Source organism: Lepisosteus oculatus, chromosome 5 (genome assembly GCF_040954835.1).
Source record: "Lepisosteus oculatus isolate fLepOcu1 chromosome 5, fLepOcu1.hap2, whole genome shotgun sequence".
Classification (NCBI taxonomy): domain Eukaryota; kingdom Metazoa; phylum Chordata; class Actinopteri; order Semionotiformes; family Lepisosteidae; genus Lepisosteus; species Lepisosteus oculatus.
Window position 1 is genome coordinate 56750567 of NC_090700.1, and position 27081 is coordinate 56777647.

The 27081-nt window shown below is 41.1% G+C and overlaps 1 protein-coding gene across 3 annotated transcripts; it reads right to left on the reverse strand.

Moving 5' to 3' along the window:
* Positions 1-26409, reverse strand: LOC102696830 (collagen and calcium-binding EGF domain-containing protein 1-like). Of its 3 annotated transcripts, XM_015343425.2 has the most exons (12): positions 26328-26409; positions 26087-26232; positions 24304-24387; positions 8483-8535; positions 6655-6789; positions 6314-6451; positions 5434-5540; positions 4473-4593; positions 3939-4078; positions 3613-3648; positions 3151-3186; positions 1-1608 (listed from the first exon to the last, which is right to left on the reverse strand). In XM_015343425.2, exons 4-12 carry the CDS (start codon positions 8502-8504, stop codon positions 1411-1413), a joined length of 933 nt encoding a protein of 310 aa, XP_015198911.1. In that variant the 5' UTR covers positions 8505-8535; positions 24304-24387; positions 26087-26232; positions 26328-26409; the 3' UTR covers positions 1-1410. The 3 variants fall into 3 exon arrangements, with proteins under 3 accessions (XP_015198911.1, XP_015198912.1, XP_015198910.1); XM_015343426.2 differs by having other exon boundaries at positions 26087-26351; XM_015343424.2 differs by lacking the exons at positions 26087-26232; positions 26328-26409 and adding an exon at positions 25561-26071.
* Positions 26410-27081: the final 672 nt, after the last annotated feature.

Here is a 27081-nt window from a genome sequence, read left to right on the forward strand (position 1 = left end):
TGGTCTTCAACAGATTTTTTATTTAGAATTATTTACATTATAGGAATTGATCATTTAATAGTGACCCATTATTGCTGATTAGCAGGTGCTGATATTGTGTTTGCAGTCCACGAACATCTTGTAGTCTTTAACACTGAATTACTGAATTAAAAGAAACAACAACAATTTATTTAGATTCTGAAAAAGACAAATATTAAATCAGGGAAAGTAGGTCAATTTAATAATTTGGTATTTAATGTAAATTGCCAAGAAGTCTAATTGAAACCTTTTACAAAAATCATTTTCTGAATATTGACAATGCTGAGAGACTCAAGGACAGAACATGAGAGGGAGAGAAAGCAGGTCTGGGTATTGGCAGTCTGCATGGCCCACTGCCTTGCACAGGTGGTGGCCTGTTAGTCTTGCAGTTTGTGCTGGAATCCCACTTTCAGGAGGAGATGATGTTACATGTTCATCTATGACTATCAAAGCTGTTCGCTTCAGGCAAAATGTTCTTTTTTTCAAGAAAAAGGCTTATTTAAGTGTGGAGAAGTAGAACAATATTGATTGGATTTCTGTTTTATCTAATTGCAATGGCTCTTGCTGTCTGTAGAGAAGAATTAACTTTTACAGAAATATCCTTGAAATGGGATGTGAAATTGTCTCTGGGGAAGAAAGCTCTGCCAATCTGTCCTGTCTGTCAGCTGTCTGTATGCTACATGGTACATTCATTATTTCAAGTACAGGAATTTTCATTTTGTTTTCCTGCTTCCTTTTGTTCTCAGTTTGGAAATAACTTAATTATGAGTTCAATCAGCATATACGTTAGAAGAGCAGTTGGTCTACAGCAAACCCAGGGGTGTTTCCCTGGTGGAGAAACTGGAACTGCATCCCTGGCTACCTTTGGTCTCTTGCCAAAGGTGAAGAAGAAATCCATCATCTATGAAGAAAAGGGAAGGTTTTTTTCTGATTTTCCCTTAATGGACTCTGTCTGCCAAGTGTGCACTCTGCAAGGGTGAGAACAGCAATGTTCAACAGGACCCTTAGACGAAATGTCTTGAATTTGTTTATGAGCCAAAAAAGAGCACCAGAGGATTGAGTGAGGTCTGCTCATGAGTCAACTCCCTGCTGCCAGCGCAAAAGGAAATTCCCACATTTTGTGACATATGGAATCCTGTTTGGTTAAAAAGGCAAAAGCTACATTTCAGAAAGTGGCGACTTCTTTTGGATATGCCTTGATTTAGTTGTTAATCATAGTGACTCAATTTCAAGCAATTTTCATTTACTGTAACATCTCAAAATTAAACCTGCTAAATAGCATTTCACATGACATCTGTGTAGAAGAGATTAACAAGGAAACAAAGTAGAATTAATGATGCCATTTGGTTTAATTGTTTTGCTGGTGGTGTTCCTCTAGGAGGTGCATGTCCTTCATGGGGGTGATGTGCTGAAAGAATGCTCACTGTGACCTGACCCCCACTCATTGAAATCCTCCTCTTTGCTGGAGGGGGTTGTGGACTCCAGTGTGATGCCCTGCCTTTTGCCAAACACTTTCTCCTGCAGCTCGATGATGTCGTTGCGGATATCCGCCATCATTAGTAAGAGGAAATCAAAGGAACCTGGAGGACCCTGAGAAAACAATGGGGTCAAAGGTCAAAGAAGCAGAATGGAATAGAGATGAGGAATTTCAGTTTTTGCTGAATGGTAGAGATATGCATACAATAACTAAAAGAAGTCCAGCCTACTTTTAAAATGATCAATTTTAGATTGCTGTCTGACCCTAGCCCTAACAGTGTGGGAAGAATGCACTGAGAAAGCCAATTCTAAACTTGAAAACACACATGAAAACAAATGCCCATGCAGTAAATATAATGCTGAGGAACTCTTCACTACAAAACCAGATTTAATCATGTTTTGAACAAATCAGTAACAAATCAATTGTCAGTTCAAGCAAATCAGTTTACACAATCTGATTATTGGCAGCGCCAGAGAACAGCACTGTTTCACATTTACTGTCCATTGGTCACCAATTTTCATCTTGGTAAAGCTGAAATTTATGTACAAATTAACATTTTCTATTTATAGGCAGTTTTAAAATCCTGTTCTACTATCCAGATTTCCTTCAGGAAACACCTAGTTGAGATGCTATGATTGATTAGCTATTTAGTTACACAATAAACTTGTTTTTTCTCTTGTTTTCACCAAGTTCTAACAGCTTCTTCCCATTCAGTGTTACGAGGGTGCCAGTCTACCCTGGCAAGCAGCCGGCCCAGGACAGGGCGGTCCCAGGACAGGGCGCCAGTCCACCACAGGGCAGACACACACACACTTACAGCCGGGCCAGGTATCTCAGACGCCAGTTAATGTACCAGTGTGTTTTTGGACTGTGGGACGTAATCAGAACACCTGGAGGAAACCCATGCAAACCCAGAGGGAACATGCAAACTCCACACAGATTCAGATCCAGACGCACCCCAGTTACAGACTTGAACCCAAGACCCTACGCGGCGAAGCTGCGTTGCTAATCACTGCGCTGCCCTCCAGGACAGTTGTGTAGTAAAATTTTCATTTAATACGTTTCTTTTGTGTAGTCCTTTCATATTACAGAAATTAAATGATCACATGTGCTTTCCCTAGATGGTGTACATCAACTGAACTGTTGATGTACAGTATTCAGTGTGCTGCTCATTGCTAAATTCACTCTTAAAACGAATGCTTTCTTATTATGTAGCTTTTGGTATTTTAAATAAAAGACTATAAAAATAGGAGTTTATTTCTTTAAGTATCTAAAAAATATACTGAAAAGGCTAGATATTAGCAGGAAAAGTGTAAATATTCAGTCATCAAATGATCAGTGTCTGTGTCCAGATTGCTTTAGGACATAATAATTCAAATCCCTCTAAACTAACTAAAGCAACTTCATCATGTTTTCAAACATCACGTCTGTTTTTATTGTATGTGTAATAACAGGACATATGCTGTGATGAAAAACAAATGAGGCACTACCCATATTAACCAACAGATGATAATACTGCCACACAAGACCGTGAAACTGTACATTTCTTTGTGTTGAAGCCAGCGTTCCTCAGAAATGAGAAGGCAGGGCACAGGCAGTTATGTGTGAACAGGAAATGAACAGACTAAGTGAATGAATCGAGCAGAGGGACTCACGGCAGGGCCTCTAGGTCCGGGTAAACCTCTTTCACCCTGCAAAGCACAAGTGGACAGACCATTGAGACACAAAGCAAGGAGTCTGTTGTATATGCTGTGCAAAGGGGAAAGCAACTGGTTTTAGATCTCTTAGACTTTTCTAAATAAAGAAGTCTCCAAGTCTCCATTCTATTTAAACATGCTTGAACAACAATGCTTACAACAAGCCCATTCACAGCCTTTAATGATTTTTGTAGAGCTCTTCCTTCACAAATCAGATATTGTACTTACAAAATACTGTTCTATAATATATATACTAGCAAAATAAAATTAACATAAAAACACATGCAGATGAGGCCAGGCGTTTACTCAGAATTAGCAAGCCTTTCCCAGGAAAGCAGCTGGTTTTCTCAGTCATGCACTGCTTTGGCAGTGAGTTCACTCGTTCACACTGTCGGGGAAGAGCTCTCATGAAGTTGTTACCTTCTGCCCATTGCTGCCAGGTGCCCCTGGTGGTCCCTAGAGAGAGAAGAGCACAGGATTCAGTCATTCTCACTGGTGGAATTTAAATGGATTATCCTGAAAGTCCTGGGTACAAATCTTGCAAAGGAAAAGGAGAAGTGCAGATGTATGTCGCACTCTCTATACCTCATGGGCAGAGATTCCTCTGCTTGCTGGACAACCTGCTGCAGCCGTTATGTACAATTCTCTGCTCTGTGAATGAAGGTTATGAATGTGCTTTGTTTAAACGACCAGGGTGTTGGGCTCACGTGGGGAGTGAGCAGAAAAGCAGGGGCTGAAGGACTCACCACAGGTCCTCGTCGACCCCTCTTGATGTGGTCCAGATTGGGAGCTGGTCCCATGGGGCCCATGTCCCCCCGAGGCCCCTGAGGGCCCGGCAGCCCCCTGAGTCCAGGCTCCCCTGTCCCTCCTGGCTCCCCCCGTGGTCCTGTTACAGAGGAAGAGGGAAGAAGGAGATCTGGGGGGGACCAGCTATGTTAGATGTAACTTTGGATGAACATGCCTCTGTGGCCTCGTCAGCCCTGTTTGCTCATGGCTGCAACACAAGGCAGGCAGAACAGAACTGAGTGGATGTTAGTGGAACTGCTCTCACTATTACTGATAGTTTCTTAAGCCAGTGTCCTTACCCAGGAAGAAGAGTGCTTCACATATTAAATGAAAGTGATCTTTCTTCCTTAAGTAGAAGCAGGTTGCACTGCTGTGACACTTCTAATGGATTTGTGGCTTCCTTTGATTCTCTTATAAAATCCTTTCCCTGTGACATTAAAGAGAGCATTTTCCTCTAAACTCTGGTGTCCTGCCACAAAATTCCATGGACTAACCTGGGGGCCCAGCAGGGCCTGGAGGGCCAGGGTTTCCCGGCAGGTTTTGGGTCTCAGGTCCTTTCCCACTCCAGATATTAGGGGGCTTGTCACTGTCATTGGCCAGACTGAGGGACAGCATCTAGGGAAAGCACATGGGCGCTGTCAGTGTAGGACACTCACAATTACTGTCCTCAGAAGCTTTCCATTTCAATTACAGAAATATCATCCTGTGGACATTGGAGTCTGTAAATGAAATTAATAACATGTCCGAATGCATTATTCACGATTGTAATATTTGGGTTTATAATTATTTTGGACAGCATGGTGGCACAGTTGTTAGTGTTTGGAATGGCTTCAATTCCAGACCTGGGGTGCTGTCTGTACAGAATGTATACTGTATGTCCTCCCACAGTGCAAAGACATACTGGCAGGTTAATTGATTTTGGGGAAAATTGGCACTGTTGTGAGTGTCTGTGTCTGTGTGTCTGCCCCGCGATAGACTGGTCTCCTGTCCAGATTGTATCATGCCTTGTGCCTGATGCTTGCCGGGATAAACTCCAGGTCCCCTGTGACCCTGTATAGGACGAAACTGATCAAAAATGGATAGATAGTATCAAACATGATCCTTTTGCACTCATTTAGCACCAAATGTCATCTGAAACTGGTCCTTTGCTGCATTAATATGGGCTGCTCTTCCCTGTTTCTGTCCTGTACCTGTCCTTATGCTTGCTGTACTTCTAGTCCAGTTTCATCCTGTACCCACCACTATTCAATGTCTACAGAGCAGCAGAAGACCAGGTCTATAACTTCTGAAAAGTATGCAGCCTGTTTATTCCTTGAACACACGCAGAGGTCTCTGTGTGGATCTGTACCTCTCCATGTGCCTCGTGTGCTGTGTCTGACCACGGCAGCGGCTGACCTCTCCTGCCCCCCCACCCGGTCCCTCCTGCACCTCTGCAGTGGTGGGCAAGCTGCTCACCCTCTGTTTGAGCTGCAGGAGGCTGTGCTTCATGTTGAGGAAGTCCTGGCAGGTGAACGAACAGGAGCCAGCGCTCATCAGAGTCTCCGACTTCCCGGCAGAGCTGACTGAACCGGATGGAGGAGTGGAGAGACAGGGAAAGAAGAATGGAGAATGTGCTGGACAGCACAGAAACTATAGGCTGGACCATAGGAAAATCCCCAAAGAGCAGGGATACAGCACAGACGACATGGTAGTTAAGCCACAGACGAAGAGTGTTTGAGAAATATTCCCACTGCTTTTCATTACAGTATATTATATCAGTAGCCATTTACCCTCCGGACATCTGCCAGAGAGACACTCTGGAGCTGGAAAGGACCCTAGCCTGGAGCTCCAGCTGCCCCTGGGGCCTGGGGTGGCTGATCCTGGAGCTTGGGCTGCCCCTGGGGCTGGGGTGGCTGATGCTGGAGCTCGGGCTGCCCCTGGGGCTGGGGTGGCTGGCTCCGGGGCAGAAATAGACCAGTCTCTCATTGGAAGCCCCTGCCAGTCCCTGAGGTGAGGTCAAGGGAACCAGTGGCAGAACTGCTCCCCAGCTTTCCCAGTAACCACAGAGCACAGCCCCCTCCAGGGGGGCTGAAGCTGTGAGCAGACAAGCCTTTGTGCCCAAATTCCTCTAGAATCTAAAACGTTCAACTTCCATTTAAGTTCTCAGTTTGCATGGCCTCAATGAAAGTATTGGCTTGTTTACAACTTGTCAACTTACTTTTTCAGCTCAGAAAGCCCTAAGTGAGTTTCTCGGATTAATTAGCCACAAGCAACGAAATGTGCTAGATGGGCCGAGTGGTTTGTAAGCATTCTTATGACTGAAAGAGCAGGGAGCCGTGGGCGCTGGCTAACTCACAGTTGTGCAGAGGGGAGCAGGAGCCGCGGTCGGGCGCCAGGGTGTACCCGCTGCGGCAGCGACACAGGAAGCTGCCCACGGTGTTCTCACACTCCTGCTCGCACACTGTGCCATTGGACTCCTCACACTCGTCCACATCTGGAACAGACCGCAGACACACAGCACGGCCGCAGGGGCACGGAGATCAAACAGGCACCAGCTCATGCTGTGAAATCACCATGCACTCTGACTGCGTTACTTTTTCTTATCTGAAAATGCGCATCTCTAAGGTTGTTTCCTTCCTGATATACAGTGCCCATCACTAAGAATGACCCCATCACCCGAGACCGGCCGAGACTGACCAACGCAGTAGGGGTGTTGGTGGTTCCGATGGCGCTCTCTGTCAAATCGGTATCCAGGGTAACAGGTGCACAGCACCCTCCCGAAGTTATCAGTGCACTGCTGTTCACAGGGCGAGTGGGCACACACGTCCACGCCTGCGCAGACACAGGAACAGATCCAGAGCCTCAGAGCACACCAGCACAAGCACAGCTCTGCACTCAGCTTGTGTGTTATATGATTAGATATTGAGGTATGCACTGAAATCTAAAAGATGAGTTGAACATTATGTTATTTATAGTTGTAGTTACTGGGATTACCAATAAAGTGCATGCTCTGTATTTTTAAAAATCCAGATTTCATTTCATAGTTTGATAAAATAAATCATATTCCAAGTTACACTATTTTTGAAATGCAAATTAAAATCAGCATTCTGTGAGGACATGGGTTTGTATTAATGAAAAAGACTAGTCAAGAACAAAGGTTTTTGCACATTAGAATTTGTCATTTTTTTTCAAAGCTGAATATACACTATATAACACTATATATAGGGATGTTTGTTCTTGATCTGGAGCCTATATAGTATCATCAGGTAATATGCTATTTCTGTGTTGCTCTCTGAATTGTGCAGTGTAACAATGAATATAAGGATACAATTGAAGAAACATTACAACATGAGCTGGAGCTTGTGCTTTACATTCAGAAGCTTTATAGTACTATAAAGTATAAAAGGCACATCCTCCAGCCATTGAATTTTCAGACATTTTATGTGCTAAATCTGACTTCTATGTATTTCAGAACTGCCAGTTTTAGCAATGACACAGTGCGTATAGCTCTTCCAGGTGGTTTTTCAATGGCATGTATGGAATGGTTAGTGCATTGTCGTGGGGTACAGCTTTGATAAACACAGCTGAGAGCCGCTTTGACAAGCCCTCAGATTTTGTTACATTCAACATCAGTCATCCTGACTGCAGTCACCACCTAGTGGGGAAAGAAGGCATGACACATAAGTACCTGCCAGTACGAGTTTAATAAAGGAACTTTGAACTTGAACTTGAACTTTGAACTTTATTGCCATATGTAACCGGTACTGGTACAATGGAATTCTTACTTACAGAAAGTCTCTCGTTTGTAAAACAAGTGTAAAAAACAAAACAAAGTGCAAACAGTGCATCAGGACAATGTACAAACAAACAATAGACAATGTGCAAGTAAACATGCAGACAGTTTGAATGTAAACAATACAGACGTGTAAACAATGACTGGAGACGTACAATAAATAAATTACAATGAGGTAGATGGTGATGGTGTGGGTGTGGTCCGAGGGGGATGGCTAAATGTGTTCGCCAGTCTCACTGCTTGTGGATAGAAGCTATTGAAGAATCTAGTGGTCAGTGTCCGTATGCTCTTATATCTCTTGCCTGAGGGCAGTGGGGTGAAGAGCTCATGCCCGGGGTGGTGACTGTCCTCTGTGATGGCCAGAATTCTACCACGGCAGCGGTCCTCATAGAGCTGTTTAATCTCGGTGAGACCGCAGCCGATGATCTTCTGGGCCATATTGACCATTCTCTGCAGTGCCTTTCTTTCTCGCGAAGAGGTGTTAAGAACATAAATGTACTGTACCTTCATAAAATTAAGCTGCAGTTCAGTCACATACAAAACGTTTCAAGAAAGAGTGATAGCTTTAAAACTTGTGACTAGAATGTGCAATTTTGTTCATTTGTGACACAAAGTGACGTTTTGGATAGGTTCATATATTTTAATTTATGTGAAACTTTATCGTTAGAGTATAAATGTTGAACCTACTAGGCTCATCATGTAAATGGAAAGGCAATTATTGTTTTTACCTACTTTCTGGGATGCACCTGCCCATCACAAACCTGTACCCCTCACAGCACCTCCTCCTGCCAGGGAGATAAAACACATTATCAGCTGGTTTACAATACTGAGGCAGAGGTGTTGATAGTTGTAGGTTTGACAGATGAGTACCATGAAAACTGGGATTTTATTAGTAAAACACAATGGAAAAACTAGTGAAGCAAAGTCAGTTACTACAGTGCTAAATAAAACACTATGCAACTCTAGGATGATCAATTTAAAACAGGATTACTCGCAAATCATTAGAACAGTGAACCTAAAATATTGTAACGTGCAAAATGATGACACTTATATCCAGGATAACAGCTTGAGGAAACAGGAAACTTGAGGAATAGCAAGAAAGAGGGATAGTATCAATTCTATGTACTATGTATAAGAGGACTGCTTCGTAAGAGATGCTGAGCCTATTCAGAGAAGAAGGACATTCAATTTTATATTTTAAGACAAAAACTTGCAGCAAGTAGCAGTTCTGTCATTATTTTAAAGCAGTATAACTGATGGTCTATTACCATTGGTGCCAAGAGACCTGAGAAAGTGTGAACCTGTGAACCTGTGAAGCTGTTCAGGGTTCAATACTGCCATCTGCTGGAGTAAAACGAGATCTCAGGCAGCTACCGTCAGCTCTGGGGTTGTCAAGCTTGAGCTTACATCAGAGCTGCTGGTTAGGAAACCACATTCCCAGCTCCCTCCTGTGGGAGACAGGTCCCCCAGGCTGACATCCTCAAACCCAATAAACGTACATTAGTTACAGTACCTGGGAATTTTACAAATCTACGAAGCAAGGAACCACACCCCATATACTGCCCTATAAACAAAAATCACAAAAATGGAAGGAGGAAGCATGTGAGAAAAGCTCAAGAAAACTCTCCACATGGGTTTGTTTTGCTGTGCAGTATATCTGGAAACTCTATTTTATGGCCACTGCTTAAACATCTAAAGGTGAGTGAATATCTAGCAGCCATATCACCCTGTAACTCACAACTGGCAACCCACTGAAGCTCAGCAGGTGTGAGCCTGGTCAGTACCTGGATGGGAGACCTCCTGGGAAAAACTAAGGTTGCTGCTGGAAGAGGTGTTAGTGGGGCCAGCAGGGGGCGCTCACCCTGCAGTCCCCACTAACAGGCGCCGTCCTTCGGATGAGACGTAAAACCGAGGTCCTGACTCTCTGTGGTCATTAAAAATCCCAGGGCGCTTCTCGAAAAGAGTAGGGGTGTAACCCTGGCATCCTGGCCAAATTTCCCATTGCCAATGGCTACATTACTCTGCTCTCCTCCCTACTAAAACAGAGCGTTCTGGTGCACTATGGCTGCTGTCGCATCATCCAGGTGGGGCTGCACACTGGTGGTGGTGGAGGGGATCCCCATTACCTGTAAAGTGCTTTGAGTGGAGTGTCCAGAAAAGTGCTATATAAGTGTAAGCAATTATTATTATAATTATAATACCAGTATTTGGTATCTGACACCTAGTATGTTTTAATTTCTCAAATGTTTTTCATTTCATCTTCTGTATCCGCCATTTGAATAGTCCAATTTATATGTCAAAATTTTAAATACCCCTGTATTATAGTGACATGTATGCTACATTACTTCCTGTACTCTTACAAGTTATGTTTTACATGTAACCCCACCTCATCCTTTCTGTTCTGCCTTTCTTTCCAAACCGCAGCGCCCATTAATTTTGCCAATGTTGCAGCTGTTCTTACAAGCTATACCTTTATAACCTTGAGGTACTAGATGGCGAGGCTCTGTAGTACTTCACTAATACATTTACTCCCCTACAAATGACCTTGCCCCCAACATCACCCCAAAAGAAACCATATTCACTGTTTTGTAATGTTTGGCTCATTTTCTCTGTTATTTTTTTTTGTGTAATAAGCTTTGAGCCTTTTCTTGCATTTTATTGCTTATACTTGCAGCACTCAAATCATCTGTTCAATAAGTAAGTGTTGTGTCTGCTTTGCTTGTCCCTTTCCTGCTTTTAACCCTTAACCCTTTTAGAAAACTGAGCACATATTTAAATATACATAATGCAGTCCCACAGAGGCACATACCTTGTTTACCTCATGACATTTCAATATACTGCTCGGTCTCTTATACTCAGGTTCTGAACAAAAGCTTACTTTTTTGTGAGAAAATGATGAATACTTAATGAGGACACAGCAATGCGTTCTGGTTCATGATGCTATTTGCTCTACACATGCTTGCAGAAACCCATACTGTACCTATAAAGGGGTATTCTGTCAGGCTATATTCCTTTGGCAGTTAGTGCCCATTGTATTCAAAGTTTCACTTAACTCCAATGGGAACAAAGTAGTAATGTGGAGCAAAATAATTTAGGATATAAGAGAACACACTCTTGAGATATTCACTGTGAAAAGGATCTCTGTGAAAGGGATTGACTGATTAAATTCATGATTACTAGAGACCAAAAGGTGTGATACCAATCTCTGACACCTGGCCCAGCATGTGCTGAAATGTTTGGATTTTCTTCAAACTAGCTTTCTGATGTAAAAAAAAACAACTACATCATCCTTATCTTCAGCACATTCTTCAAACCTGGATTTACCATTGTGGGGGATGGAGGCTGACATATTTTAACTGTTGCCTTCTTGAGGATTCAGTGTTAAGAAGAAAGTAAAATATTTTTCTAGAAATCTACCACATGAAGTTCAGAAAACCACCCTGGAATAAACAAAGCAAAAATCTCCATCTCCCTGTAATGGCCCCTGCATGTCAGAAATAAGGAAAGAATTTTGCTATTTGAGAAGGCTGGTATACAATAAGTTAATTCCATACTGGTCTTAAGGAACTTGGCTGTGCTTCTGTCTTTCTTTTCATTCTTGTGAAGTTATTATCTGTGTTTCATGCAATGCTTGGATCCTATTTACATTTTCCATAGCTTCATGGACTGGGACCCGCAGTGTGATGACCACCTCAATGTGTATAGTTTCTCTCACAGGAATCACTTAATGCAAATGAGAAATGAGGCGACAATCTCAGGAAAAAAATACACTTATAATTGTCCTGAGGTTTGCAAAACAAAGGGAGATAGGACTGGGGAGAGGATGTGGTCAAAACTCTATTGTCAACATCTCCTTCTGTAGGCTCTCTTGCAGGCTGTTTGAATGCCAGTGAGATTGAAACAATCACAGTTTGATGACCAGGCTGAACTATCTCATCAGAGGAATGTGTTTTTTTTACTCCCTCACAACTCCCTCCCATTTCCAGTTGGATGTTATGAGATTTAGGGCTGATTAACTCCAGGCCTGTAGTACTCTCCTGGTGAGTATGAAGGTGTGATACTGTGTCTTATCTAAGGATGCTACTATAATTATTGACTTTAAGAACACTGCACCCCAGAGCATGTTTTGTGTGGAACAATATCACATCTGGCTTGGTTGTTTTGGGGGCTACAGGCTGAAAAATGCATTCAGTACCTCAGAAGTGATACAATCCCAGTACAATACACTTTGGATATTATATTTATATAGTATATAATACTAGTCATATTAATGCATGATAAATAGGAGCTACAGGACCAAATAATATACTGCATCTTTGTATGATATGTTTTAAGATAAAACGTAAGGTAAATTGAAATAGTTATTGATCATGCATTCTTGTATTAAGAAACTATACATAAACTGTAACTGTAGATATTAATGATTACACTTCACTACTTGCTACATGGCTATGCTTTTAATTACCCTGTTCTCTGACACACAGAGTGGAAAGCACATTTTTGCTAAGCACTATTTTTCCTTTCAATAGACGTTCATTATAAGATCTGAAGCTCATTCATAGACGTACAGTAAATTCATGGCAATTTGATGGCATTTTATTTGAAAACTTTTCAATCTGATAAGTGTGGTTTCCTCTTCTATGATATTTTATGAATGCAGAATTCACAAAAACACAGAAGAGACCACTCATAACAAATAGTCTTCCTTTAACTATCATTTATACTTCAAAATACACATCACTGGCTGTGACAGGACATTCACAATGAAGACACCGTCTCACAGGTGGTCGGTGTTTAACTAAGCAGATGCCACAAAACAAAACCTTCGCCTCTGGACTCTAAACTAGACAAAGAGTACAGAAATTGATTCAAATTCCCTTTAATTGTGATTGTTGAAATTATTTGTCAAACATTGAAGTAAATGGATCCAGCTCCTATTTTGTCCGGCTGCTCCACAATATCCCTGAATCCCATGAAAGGCTGCAAGCCAAACTAGAGTTCTCTGACGTTTCATTCCATTCATACCACACAGCCTAAGTGCACCCCAGATACAGATACTAAATAATGAAACATAACCCGGAGCATATGGTCATGATTAACTGTAAGTAATGTGCAGAAGTAAATCAAATCATTGTTACCCAATCAGTTTGTGCTAATTTTCTGTATAGGTTTAGGTATAGGTTTATAGGTTTAGGTATAGGTTAGGTATAGGTTTCTGTATAGGTTTGGTCTAATCTTTTTACTTCTTATTTGTTAGATTAATTAAGTTGTTTTGTTTTTTTAATTTTAACTTTGATCTCAGAGAAGCTATAGGGCTGAGTGACCATCAGTGATGCCCTAACTCCCCAGTCACTTTACAAAAGGGCAAATTTTGAAAACTCAAACAAAACAGAGTGTGGATTGAGCTTCGTGCCTTATAAAAAACAGGAAATAATCACAACGCAATGCATTTTTTCTTAAGTATCATGAAAGCTAATTTCATTTTAAATTAATTTATTTTCAGACACATTTAGCTTTTAGATGATTATCTTTTAAATTATGTTGTTCACAACTGTTCTTCATTTATCCATATGTTACAGTATGTTACAGTACATCACTCAGCTGATTGAATAAGGCCAAAGAGATGCAGTCGGGAAAGAATGAACTTATTAAATCAGGACTGTGTGTGAAATGAACATATTTTAGAACTGTCACTGTTTTCAGCGTCTCTGTCTCCAAGATGAAGGTTCACAAACTATTTCAAAATCATGCTTCCAATTGCAAAATTCCCTAATTTCAACAGTCCTCCAATCAGCCTGGTGCCAAACAACCACATACTCATCAGACCACAGCCTTTCGTGTGGTTGTTTCTCTATGTCAACACTTGCTGTCGGTTTTAGTGTCTCACAGTAGAAGTATCAGTAAAGGAAAAGAGCTTAGGAAGCACAAGACACAACCACGTGTGCCTTTCAATGATTCAGTTATCGTGTCAATGTCTTGAGAATGAAAAGCAAGTGACAAACCTGCATAATCATCATTTTGTGAAGTCCCATATTTTTAAGTACCGCTTGTGTACATGAAAACCAGTTATTACTCAATTTCATTCTTATCTGCTTTCATGAGAAATTATGTGGTCTTAACATGAAGTGACTCCATCTACATTTGCCAAAATGTCTTTTATTTCAGAGCTACAGTATATATAAACATTTTATTTTGGGAGGATCCTGATCAATAGTGCATTTTCATAACCACACACATTTCAGTCCAAACTCATATGCTTGATCAGGGTTCTTCTGTATACTGGTTTGGAAAGTCACTTCACAGTCTTCACACTTATCAAGCAGTAATGGCAGGTTTGGAAAAGTCTAATGTATACAATAATCCTTTAGTCTATGGCTGAACAAGACATTAGAGTCAGGGGTGGAAAAAACATTGGGTAGAAGCTCACCGCTGATCAAAAGTGATTAAAAATACTCAGACCTGCTGCTTTTTGTCAATCTAACCAGTGAATACTATTAAGTTCCTAAAACCAAGAACACAGAGATGAGGTCAGGTATCACAATAAATTCCCAGGGGTCTGGATACAACAATACGAGAAAGAAGATGATGAAAAACAGGCCAAGCTCATTTTGTCCATTCCTAGTCAAAGACCAAGACCAAGCTCTCCTTACAGATATGTGTAAAAGACAGCAAGATCTGTACAGCATACAATCATCAACAATCTGACACATCAACACACTTCCTGCTTCAGAAAATAGTGGCCTAGCCCGAGACCATCCAACTATACGGTGGGAGGGGGTATTTAAAAGACAAGGTACAGCCCAGAAAAGACAGTATGTGTACTCTGCAGTATTCTCTGTGCATTCTGTCTCTGCTCTTGTTGGCTAGAAGAAAGCATTCCTCCCAGGTTTCTCAGCCCCCTGGAGCCAGTGTGTTAATAAGATCAGCATCACAGCAGCCAGCCAACCTTCAGCCTGCCTGCCAGACAACACAGAGTGCGGATGGTGAGCCAGGCTGCTTGTATAGTGCACGCCTCTGGCACACAAGAGAGGGGACTGAATACTTGTCCACTCTTCCGGTACTGAACCCCGCTACTGGTCCAGGGTGGGGAATCTGAAAAGCTGGGCTCAACAGTCAGTGGGTGAGAGCTTTATTACAACACAGATTCCTGTTCCCATCATCATTTAATATTCCTGTATAAACCATGCCTTACTGGTTAGATCAGAATTTCCTAGAACTGAGTCATGAAGAACACTGCAAGTGCAGTCATAAACAGGTCCTAAAAGAGGATTCCAAACTCCATTATGTGAGTGCTTCTTTAATGTCATTTAATAAGGACATTTAATATGGAAATATTCATTCCTCTTACAAGACTCCTTCACTTCAAAAGCCCTATAATGCTGCCATGTAATAAAGCTTTCTATTCTCTACTCTTTTCAGCTCCAACTTGTATCTGCAGTTCAGCAACACTCCTTTCTCCCACCTTCTAAAAGTCCCTTAAATTGCATTATTATTTATCACCACTCACAACTTGAAAAAAAAAAGTTTTCATGAATGATTTCTAGTTTCCTTGTACTATTAGTTTTGTCATGTGTTCCCACAAGTCCCCTGCAGAGGGGAGCTCAGCTCTCTGTCTGAGAATGTCCCCGGACAAGCTGCCCCATCACCGTCTCTGGGGCACGTCTTCCCCGTGTACAGCCCAGAGATCACCAGCACCAGAAGGGGTTCAGGATCCAGAGGACTATTGAAAGCCAAATTGAAGGCAGTAAAAAAGGGAAAAGGGGGCTCTCAGCATGCTTCAAACAAAGCTATGTCTCAGCTCCTACAAAACAGTTCTGCTTCCCATTAGTAACACCAGGAAGCCTAAGCCAGCCTTGCTCAGCTCCTCAACAGCTGCGAGGCATAAACAACACACATTGTCTGCTAAGGCCTCAGAATGAAAAGTTGAGATAATTTCATACTGCCATTTTTGTTTCCTTAACGCCAACAGAAAGGCAAGTAGAATAAGCACACTGGTGAATAGTCTCCAGCACTTTTTCAGCATGGCGACATACAGAGAAAAATTGATCAGGGTGTCTTTGCCTCATTGGTGCGTCTCAAATGACGAACAAACAGCAGTCTGATGAAGACAGAACTGTGCAGCAGTAACAGCAATAAGTGGATATGAATAATGCTGTATTCTTCCTAATCCTGCTACTTGATCTTTAACAGCTGTAAGGCAAACCAGCCAAATCCCATAGGAGGAACAGAGTCTCCCCAATTCCACCTTCTTCCTAAATGCTGGCGACCTCACACTGGACTTACAGTTCACAAGCTGCGCATTAATAGACAGCAGAGGGGGCAGGAAGCAGTGTGGTCAGCTGACTACAGCTGAGGGACTGTGGTCTGCCTGCTCAGCGGCTGATGAGGAAGCCCTGTGGTTCTGTGTCTGGAGCTGGGGATGGGAGATAGAACATTCAAATGATTTTACCTGATAGACTGAGATTTGGGGGTGAGAAACTGTGGCTGGAGTAGAGAGCAGAGGTGAGTGTGACATGTACTTGACATGTGTTTAAATAGAATGAACCCAGAATCCCATAATAAACATTTACACTTTGGAAGAAACTGACGAAATAAGAAAGTGCCTCCAATTATTTACATTAATTTAAACATTTATATTGTATTAATACATATTACATTTTTGAGCTTCTGCTTATGAGTCCAGTGGGCAGTCAAGTTACAAGGAGGAGCTGTACATTTGTCTCTTCAGAAAGTGTTTCTTTAGCTATACTGTAATGCATGAAGGGAAGATCACCTGAGCCTGGGATCAGAACTGGATCACAGTTCAACAGCAAGGCTTCCTACTGCTCTTCCAAACACTTAGAGAGCCTCAAAAAGCTGTTTTACATGCTACTTTTGTCCTTGTAATTGTAACATAAAAAGATCACATCACACTACAGTATTTTACAGGAACATATCATTGCTCATTCCATTAATGAGGCTAGAATTGTAGAATAACCTAAATGTTATAGGGCAAATTAAAATACATTGCTTATAAAGGTGCTTTGTTAGGACTATGCTCTACCTAATTGTTTACTGTATATTACTAGCATTACAGATTGTAATGGTTTACCACATAATCTTCTTATTGTTAAAATCTTATTTTTATAGTCTGGGTAGAATACATTTTTTAATATGGTCTTTATAACCCAATTTAAAAATTTTAAAGGTAATCTTTTTTATGCCACAAATAAAAATATTAAGCCTTTACAAATACATTATCAATAAGTACATCTAGTTGTTGTGCTGAAATGTGATGATATATAGTGAGGATTTGTTTTACGCAAACAGATTTAACAGCAGCTGCAGCCTGCAGATCGAGATGGGCTGAGGAGCCTCCTCTCACAAGCAGTTTGTCCCATGTTCTCCCTCGTTTTGACTGACTAATTCACAACAACACAGCACTGCTGAAATACAAAACAACAGCAAAGGCATGGTTGCATGTTGAAGTCAAATTCCATACATTTGCATATCATTTGTGCATTAAAGTGTCAAGAAAATGTATGACAATAAAAAGAATCAAAATTAGGAGAAATATGTAAATGTATGTGTATGAACCTTTGTTAAATATGTAATTACATAATAAAAAATCATTTTCAGTAATTAATAGTCATGTAAAACCTTGAGAAGAGATTAAAGACAAGTAGACTGCACAATGATGGTTCACACATCACTGCGCATGTTAGTGCATGTTTAGGCTTTTGTGTGAAAGCCAGTCCCACACTGTTATTATGAAGTTAGCAGCAATATCAGCATGAGACCGGCTCTTGCCAAACCGCAGGCTGGGCTTGGGCAGTGCTGGGAAAGAAGCCACCCCAAGAGGTGGCTACGGGAAGCTGTGTTCCTCTGGACCAGAAACTCCAAACCAGCAACCCACTACCGTGAGAGGCTCTGTGCCAGAAGAGGCTTCAGCCAAACGATTCTGTCACTCTTACAAGAACAGGAGTATTGACACAGGTGTCATACATAAGCTCACTGTATGATAGAAAATCTGGCTCTAATTCTGTTCCTACACTTCTCTCTCTGCACTTGGGTTTTCAGTAATCAGTTCTATGGGAAGAAGTGTGGCCTTTTTGGGCTGTGGAAGAAGCCTACATATTGTAAGTTAATTTACAGACAGCATTGAAGAGGAAAAAGGTTATCCTTTCTGTGATTGTGTGCACTGTGAAGTCTGTTTATTTTACCCATAGTTAGCAAGAGTAGTTTTGACACTGAAGTCCACTGTGACCACTTCTATTTGAATAGATTAATATGACATATTCGGTGGCATATTTTCCTTCCCCTCATCCACCTCATTCAATACACCCTCTAAAACAATTTTTGGGGGCTTAAATGAATGTCCTGCACTGACAGGCAGAGTGAACTAACCTTTTAGGTCTTGAACAAAGAACATTATGAGGGTACCTAAACAAGTGTTCAAAATCCTCAACCACCCTGACAAAGGCCCAGAGGAGTTCTTCAGCAGGAACAGTGAAATATGGACTAGACATGAGTGAAAGTGCATTTAAAAAAGAGGCACTTCTTTAACTAAAGGGTTGTTGGAATAAGAAATAAAATACCCACCAATGTCTTTGAAGCAAATACCCTGTCTTCTTTCAAGAAATACCTGAACGAGTTCCTTGAATTAATTAACTGCTAAGAACTATACCAGATGAGATAGAAAGGCTGGAAGACACCCTCTCATTTAAACCCTTTCTAATGTTCTTAAGTTCTAATTGTGGAGTCTGGCCAATAGACTCCAACAGGGAATTTGCAGAAATAACAATGAACACAGGGCATTCTAAAAAAAAATCTTGGATACCAAAGATATAAATAAAAACATATTACATGTTCACATTTTTTCTTTTTTTCCCACAAGGCAAAATGTTTTGCAATTTCATTTAATTCTGACCACACGGTCAGGCTTTTTTGCAAACTGAATGGTTTTCCTCTTAAAAACGTTCGTGGTTTGTGGAGGCAAACCTGCCAGTACACAGCAATAGTTTGGACAGTCACTCCTGTGAAAAGTTTTAGTTTTTGCTCAGAAAAGTAAGAATATGCTGTGAACAATCTGGTACATCAGACACAAAGGATATGTGACACAACATAAGACTGAATTTGTACAGCTGCTGGAAATTTGTTCACAGTGCTGGCAATATGTGACATTGTGACCATATTAACCATTTAATATAAATCCACGCAAGGTTTTCTATTAGAAGATACACCAATATGAACTGCTTAGTGCACAATTTGAAATAGAGTGATGCCTATACACTGCCAAAAAAACCATTGTGAAATCCCAATAATGGGAATTACAATAATGGATAATGGCCTTGTTTAATCAAAATGGATTTTTCAAACAACTAAAGGCTGTTTAAAATCTCACTGAGATGCACTAATGTGTGAAGCAGGAAAAAAACCATCTAGAATCGGTGTATTTATAATAGTAACGCTGTATACATATGCATCACTAATATATTACATCAATATAACTTTCTTCCACCTCCTCTTATTTTTAAATCCATTGTGTGATTCATTAACACGACTCATCTATATTTTATATTTTGGCCTGAGATCTTACTGAGTCAGCAAGTAAAGTGAGTCTGAAAAGCTTCTCAAACTGCTTTGCCGAGGTAAATTAGAAAAACACGCGCCATACAAAGGTTCAATGTGCAAGTGACAGGTTTATTCCAGCTGAAAAGAGAAGAAAGAAAACACAAAGTTTCGTCCGTGGAGCCTTCTTCAGGTGTGAGGAAGGCTTCCCCTTCACCACGTTCACCACACCTGAAGAAGGCTCCACGGACGAAATGTTGTGTTTTCTTTCTTCTCTTTTCAGCAGGGATAAACCTGTCACTTGTTCCTTTGCAGCCTACGCATGCTGACGCAGCTCCCCAGCTGAACTACTAAGGTTTAAATGTGCCTATTTTAAAAATTGATCTCATTTCTCAAAGTTTTTTTTTTTAAATGACCCTTCTTGAACGCTTGCTAACGCTGTCCCCGATCAGGCAGCTGGCACCTGTGTGGGGACACCCTTCTGCTGCCAGCTGCCCTGCAGGCTGGAGGCTGGACCTCTAGTGTCTGGATTGGAAAGGACATCTCAAGACAGGAGACGGGGGACACTGTGCTCTAGGTGCTGTACAAGAGCCTTCCAAAGAAGTAATCAAGGGTGTGAAGACTAAACAAGAACATGTTTTTCCTATTGCTGAAACCAACATCTCAATTATTTCTGCCTTTCATTGGTTCTTCTGGACCTATTCTCACTGCACTTGGCTGACAACCTGATGCAATACAATCACACAGACTCCATGACAACACACGCACGCCCGACACAGCTGGACTTCAGCATTCAGGATTAATAGACTTGGTATGGTACCAACAGCCTTCAAAACTGCTGCTGTTACCTCTGTGCCAAACAAACAAATATGCCTCTGTGTTTAGAGTTTCTAACACTGCTCTGAAATGGTCCAAGTCTTTTCTTACCAATTGCTGTCACTTTGTCTCTCTTGGTGGCTTTAGCGCTGAAATTGGACACATTAAGTCCAGTGTTTATCAGGGCTCACTACTGGGCCACCTACTTTTCAGCACAGCACATGTTCCCACTTGGTTAGCTATTAGGATCACATGGTCACATTTCTACACTGATGACACTCAAATCAATGTCCACACTAAACCCGACACTGATGTAGCTGTCTCTGCTCTCTCCAATTGCATCTCTGACACAAAAACATGGATGACAAAATGTTCTTCTTCTGAACTGCATCAAGACTGAAGTCATGCCTCTTGTCTTGCCCTATCAGGTATGTAAAACCAATGCAGTAACCCTGTATGTGGATGGTACTTTACTTGAGTTTCAATCTAAATTAAAGAACTTAGGGGTAATATTTGATCCAGGCTTGATGTTTGACCCACACATGCAGTATTTTGTCAAAACAATTCTTCCACTTCAGAAATGTCATCAGATTACATCCTAAATTGTTGCTACATGTTGTCAACTCTTAATGTGTTTTTTGTTGTTGTTCAATGTGTTTTGTTGTTGTTCTATAAAGCACTTTGTGAAGCCACTTTCAAAGGTGCTATATTCCTTATTCCTACTATCAGGGAGCACCCATCACTCTTTCAATACCTTACAGCGAATTCAGAATGCAGCAGATAGAATTGTTACTAGGAGCAGAAAATATGACCATATAACCCCAATACTTAGCTCTCTTCATTGGCTTCCTGTCAGGTACAGGGCAGACTTAAAAATCTTTCTACTTACTACTGGCTCTCAAAGGTCAGGCACCTGTCTATCTAATGGAACTTATTAATGTATACAATCCAAGCTGCCCGCTTAGTTCACAGAATGCAGGTCTTCTTCATATTCCACGCATTAATAAAATAACAGTTGGCGGTAAAGCCTTTAGTTACAGGGCCCCTACCTTATAGAACAGTCTCCCACCCCATTTTCGGGATGTTGAGTCAATCTCAGAATTCAAATCCAGACTGAAGACCTATTACTTCAGCCTAGCCTACTCACACCTTACATCATAGCCTGCTGCAACCATGGCTGCTGGTGCTGCTGTCCCTGCCATTGTGTGTCTCTGTGTTGGCCCACCAGGTAGATACATCTGTTCTGACCCAACTATCCTATTCTCCTCCCCACATGACCGGATGGTACCCAGGCTGGGCACCATCTGAGCTGGATGCTGCATCACTGCCACGGATCCAAGCGGGACATTGTGGATATAGCTATCGTTTAGGAGGATTTTGCGGGTCTACAGAGATCTGCATGGAGTACTGACATACAGAAGACATGATGGATGGATTAATACCCTTATTCATGTATTCCTTTTTTTAATTATCTAATGTTAGCATGCTCAGAGGGTTGGGCAGCCAGTTGACCTTGGACCCTAGAGGGTTTTTTTCCCCTTACTAAGGTGTTTTTGGTTCCTTCCCTTCCGTTGTCTTCTGGTCTTTTCTGTTCTGGATTCTCAACATGTACGATCATACACAAAACAATAAATTGAATTGAATTGTATATAAAAATCAAGTTTATTATTAGTGTAAACCTACAGCAAATTATGTCAGTCATCAACCTTGAACATGGAAAGCTTTATACTAATAATACATGTGGCTCAAACCACAAGGTGACACACAAATGCCATCCCAGAAACAAAGACACAGCTATACCTCTTAAAACACTTACCCATCGAAGCCACGCGGCAGGAACCATCTCTCTTGTATATCACATCAGCATGTGGTTTTCGGATATTTCTTTTAAATAATTATTTTTCACAAATAAGGTTGTTCACAACTTGAGTTGTTTCAAACTAACATGAACTTACTCATACAGATTTAGCCATCTCTACTAAGCACAAATGTTGAAGAGTGCTTTGAGACCAGCTGAAACTACTTACTGAGTTAAGCCCGGAGTTGTAAACAAATTTGGTTTCCCACTCACTTTTCTACATGCTAGGCATTGGTGTCTCACAGCAAAACAATACAGTCAGCACAAAGGGCAATATAGTTTGGCTGGCATATGTACAGTATTTTAAAAGAAGGAAAAAGTACCAAATTCCTTCCACTATTTAAAAACGCCACCATGTATACACAGTTTATCATTCTGGTTAAAATTAAATTAGGGTTTCCTGTAACTTGACAATAATTTCACTGTAATCTTCTCACCAAACAGATTTTGCAGGCACTGCCAATATGCTATTGAGAAAAGGGTTATCTTATGGTTAAACTTACGGTAAAAACTGAAAAGCAGATAAATCCATTTTCCAGTAATACTTTTTATCAATTAGACTTCTCAGCCAAAGGAAATTCCTTTTGTACATCTCTACAATGTCTCATATGTCTATAAGGACATGAGGAATGGCCAAGATCTCTATACAAAGTGAGAAGTTCTCTACAGTCAAGGTAACAGGAAATATTTGAGTTGGAATTTTGGGATTCAATGCGTTCAGCAGTTCAGTGTTATACAGTAGAGCATTGCTGTGTGCTCAGTATCTTACTGTTAGAGTGCTGGGCTGCAGTGCTTTCAATAGATTGCTGTTGGACCATTATCAATGTATAAGGTTCAGTACTATTTCAGTACTACAACAGCAAAACAGCAAAACAGCAAAACAGGAAAAAGTAAACTATATCAAGGGCAATAGAGGGGAAATATCTAGACAATGAAAGGGAAATGAATTATGTACTAAATGAGTATTTAACTCACATGTTCACTAAACAAGATGTCAACAGCATGCCTCAGGCAGTGGAAGCACAAAGTTCTGTATTAAATAATATCAGCACAGGAGAGGAAGAAGAGTTTTGGGTACTAAAACTACTCATGATTTATAAATCCCCAGGTATCTTGCCAGTTATACAAAAGAAACAAGAGATATTAATCAGAAACCATTGATGCAACTCTTCCAGCAAGCCACTCAAGATAATACTAGGGACTTGAAAATTGTTAATGTAGCGTCCATCCAAGAAGGGTGACAAAACTGAATCAAGCAATTACAAACCAATAAGCCTGACTTTAATTACATGTTAGTTATGGAAACAATTATTACAACTAAATTAGATTATCATCTATATGGAAATCAAATACTGAAGTATGCTGAAAAGACAGGTTTTGTCATATTAACTTATTAAGAGGTTTTAACAACAAATGGCAGTCATACTCACATAGCATAGGATACGTTGTATTTAGATTTTCAGAATGCTTTTAATAGAGTTCCTCATAAAAGTTTTTCAAAATATAGGTGGTGGGCATTCAGGGAAATGTGCTTGATTAACTGATGAACCAGAGAGAACAAACAGGGTGTGAATCCTCAATTGGGGTCATGTTGTAAGCGGAATACCACAGGTATCTGTACTAGGATCATGGCACTTTAGGAAGCCTGGGCTCCTTGAACAGAGCAAGAGAATGAACTTTGCACAACGGGAGTATGGGAGGCTTAACAGCAGCAGTCTGCAATCATGGTCCAGAAAAGCCTGCAGGTTCAATGGATTGCCTCTATCTGTGGCTAAAAGCCACTAATTGATTAATTAAAATTGACTAATTAGGCTATTCATTGGTTTAAATTAAGCAAATGGAACTGAAATGGAATGAAAACCAGGACACCATGCAGCTCTCAGGACCAGGGTTGAACATACCTGTTTTGCAGTTATAATCATCTAATGAATTCTGCAAATTGCTGTTCTTTCTGAATTTAATAAAATGACAGGTCCTGGAGTTTCATGACAAATAACAAAAGTAAAGTTCTCTGGCTTTTTTTCCCCAAAATGAGTTTCCTGGATTGAAAGCCTTTAATAGAATTATAATTTCCTAGACTGTGTCTTTTGATCATAATTCCACTCTCAGCTTTAAGTGTAGTACTATATATTTCAATATTTATATACGCAGATGTTTGCAAATTGTAAACATTCAGGCAATGGGTTGTAGATTCTTCAGTGACTGTCTAGCAAAGTAAAATTATTTAAATTAAAGACTTTATTGTGCACGTTCTCAGGAACACAATCAAGAAGATAGTGGAGTCATGTCAGGTCAGTGAAGTCCTGACCTGCAGGTGCAGATGACTTACCTGAGACAGATGCTTTTTTCCCCTCCAGCTGTGACACAGGGATATTCCACAGTCACAATGTTGTTGTCTGGACAATCTTCTCTTCTAAAGACAAGCAGAAGGAAGCAGGCTTGTTACAGTATGACAAAACCAGGAAAGGGTACAGTTGGATCTTGCTCTACTCTTTCCAGTATTGTTATAGGATGCTTTCACTGAAGAATACCTTTAGCTTTTTAGCTGCTTGAGACATTAAGACTTACTGCTTGAGACAGTTCTTACACTAATATATCAAGAATATTGATAAGCTCTATCTATATCTATAGAAATATGATATAGCTTTAGCCATACGGGACAATGTTAATACCTCCTCTGTGGAAACAAATTTAATTGACACTGCAGGTTTCCAAGTTAAAACTAATAAAACTGCCAGGAACAGGTGATCATGATGGTACTTTGTTAGCTAGAAGTTACTGTAAGCGTTCCCAGGATTTTATCCACAGAGCATTAAACTGAAGGATCTTATGTCAAAATTGTGCAATGCACTAGTAAGAACTCATTTATTTTGTACAATTTTGATCACTACATTACAAAAAAGGTACAAAATTAAAGCAATCAGATACAGTCTTAAAGGAATGTCCTAAACTGACAGATTGAAAAAACTGAATCTTTTTGGTCTTGAACAGTAAAGACAATGAGAGGAACTGATCCAACTCTTCACAATCAAATATGTCAAATTCAGCCCATTGGCTTTCTTCAGAATGAGCAGTGAAACTTGATGTGGGACTATGGAACAAGCTGCCCAGCCACGGTGGCTGAACGTGATTCCCTGGCATCTATCAAGAAAGTTAGCTCTAACTACCAAACGGGCCAGCTTGGCCAAATGCCGTAATCATGTTCGTAACCTTTCATAACACATCACACACACTATTGTCCAACACTAACCACTGATCTTCTGAGCTACACTGCAGCTCATCGCTCTCCGCTAAGCTACTCAAACGCGCTGCTTGTTCATTGCAGCCCGGTACTTGTCAATAACAGTGAGCACATCAAAGACATCTCCCACACCTCGGCCAGCAAACGCTTCACCCAAAAGTCCCATTTGCTCCCATGTTGCTTTTCAGTTGTTCTGCAAACCGCCGTAGTGCACACGCTCGCTGCTTTAATGGACCTTTGCGGTTCTTAATACTGTAATTCTTCTCACGTAAACTAATGAAAGTAAACAAAAAGAATAAAAGCCCTGCGTTATGGATAACTGACGTCCAGGTTTTTTCCACTTACCCCTTAAGGTCTGAGTCAGCGGGGATTTTAAGAGCGTTCACAGTGGAGTCTCCAGTTATAACGAAATAAAGTATAATAAGCGGCAGTGATGTAGCACATAACCTATCCATTCCTCTGCCAGTAATCCGTGTTTATCGTTATTCGTATAACACTAATCCTAATTGCGCTGAGGAGACAGGACACCGGCGCTGACAATAATTTTTAAGTAAAACTACGCTACCAGTTTAGGAGACCGTGTCTGCGGAATAGGTGTAAATGTTGTATCCACTCAAAAAAAAAAGGCTTTTCGCCCGTCTTTTTAATTCCCGTGGTGAAATTGCGCGTATGTGATTACAGCCCAGCGCCTGTGTAGCTCAGTAATGTTCCTCGGATCTGAGACCGTTTGCCAGACCTGGCTGCAGTTCGTAGCAACATGTGTCGTGATGAGTACAAGTCTGCTTTAATCCCCAGAGGATTTACATTCCTGTTTTAAAACTCACTTCTGAAGAAGAAAAAAAGACTATTGGCTGACAGACTAAAATGCTACCTCAATGTCGTCCTCTTGTGGTTTAAAGTCGCTGCTGCAATCTTTCTTCTGGGTAATTTCTCAGCTTTTCGCAGTTGGTCTCAGTCGCACAGGAAATCAAAAGGGTTCTGCGTAGAGGAAGTGTAGTACCTCACACGACACTCGACCTAAGGTCCAAAAATGAATTGCAAGGTCACGCCATAATCGGATTTTGCTTTCTTCTCCGCCCTTTCTCCGTTGTTGGAATGAAATAAGTACCTACTGTATGTAAACTGACGTGGGGCGGCAAACTGGTGAGTCGTTTTGCAATGGTACCTCCCGGGTCACGATTGCATTACCTCCCACCTTCCAGAAACATGCTGACTAGATTAATTGGTGTCACTGTCTGTGTGCCCTGGGCTAGACTGGAGGCGGGATAGGTCCATCCATTTTCTAACCTCTTCTTCCAGTTCAGAGCCGGAGCCTATCCTGGCAAGCAGCGGCTCAATGCAGGGTACGCTCTGGACGGGACACCGGACAGAAACGCACCAGTATGTTTTTAGACTGTAGTGGAAACCGGAGCACTTGGAGTAAACCCACACAAACACGGGAAGAACATGCAAACTCCATGCAGATAGCACCCAAGGAATCCAGGGGCGTTTCCCTGCGAGGCTGTAATGCTAGCCACTGCGCCAACGTGCTGCCCCTAGTTATCCAGGATACATAATGATTCCTAATATTTATGTAGCGCCTTTCGTCCCACAAGACTTCAAAGAGATTTCCGTTTTGGGGACCACAGAAACGCACTCGCCCGGGAGTGCTGTACAGTTTAAAACGTCACGTTTTCAATTAACTCATAAGCATGGATTGTAAACAAGCAGACCGTTGATTCATGTCTAGATAATACAATATTTTAGATTTAATAGGCAAGGAGTAAATTTCATTTAAAACACTTCAAAGAATTTAATAAAGCTGAAACGCTGCACGTGAACACGTATTTTGAATATTCTATGAATATTTTAAGGAGCAAATCCCGA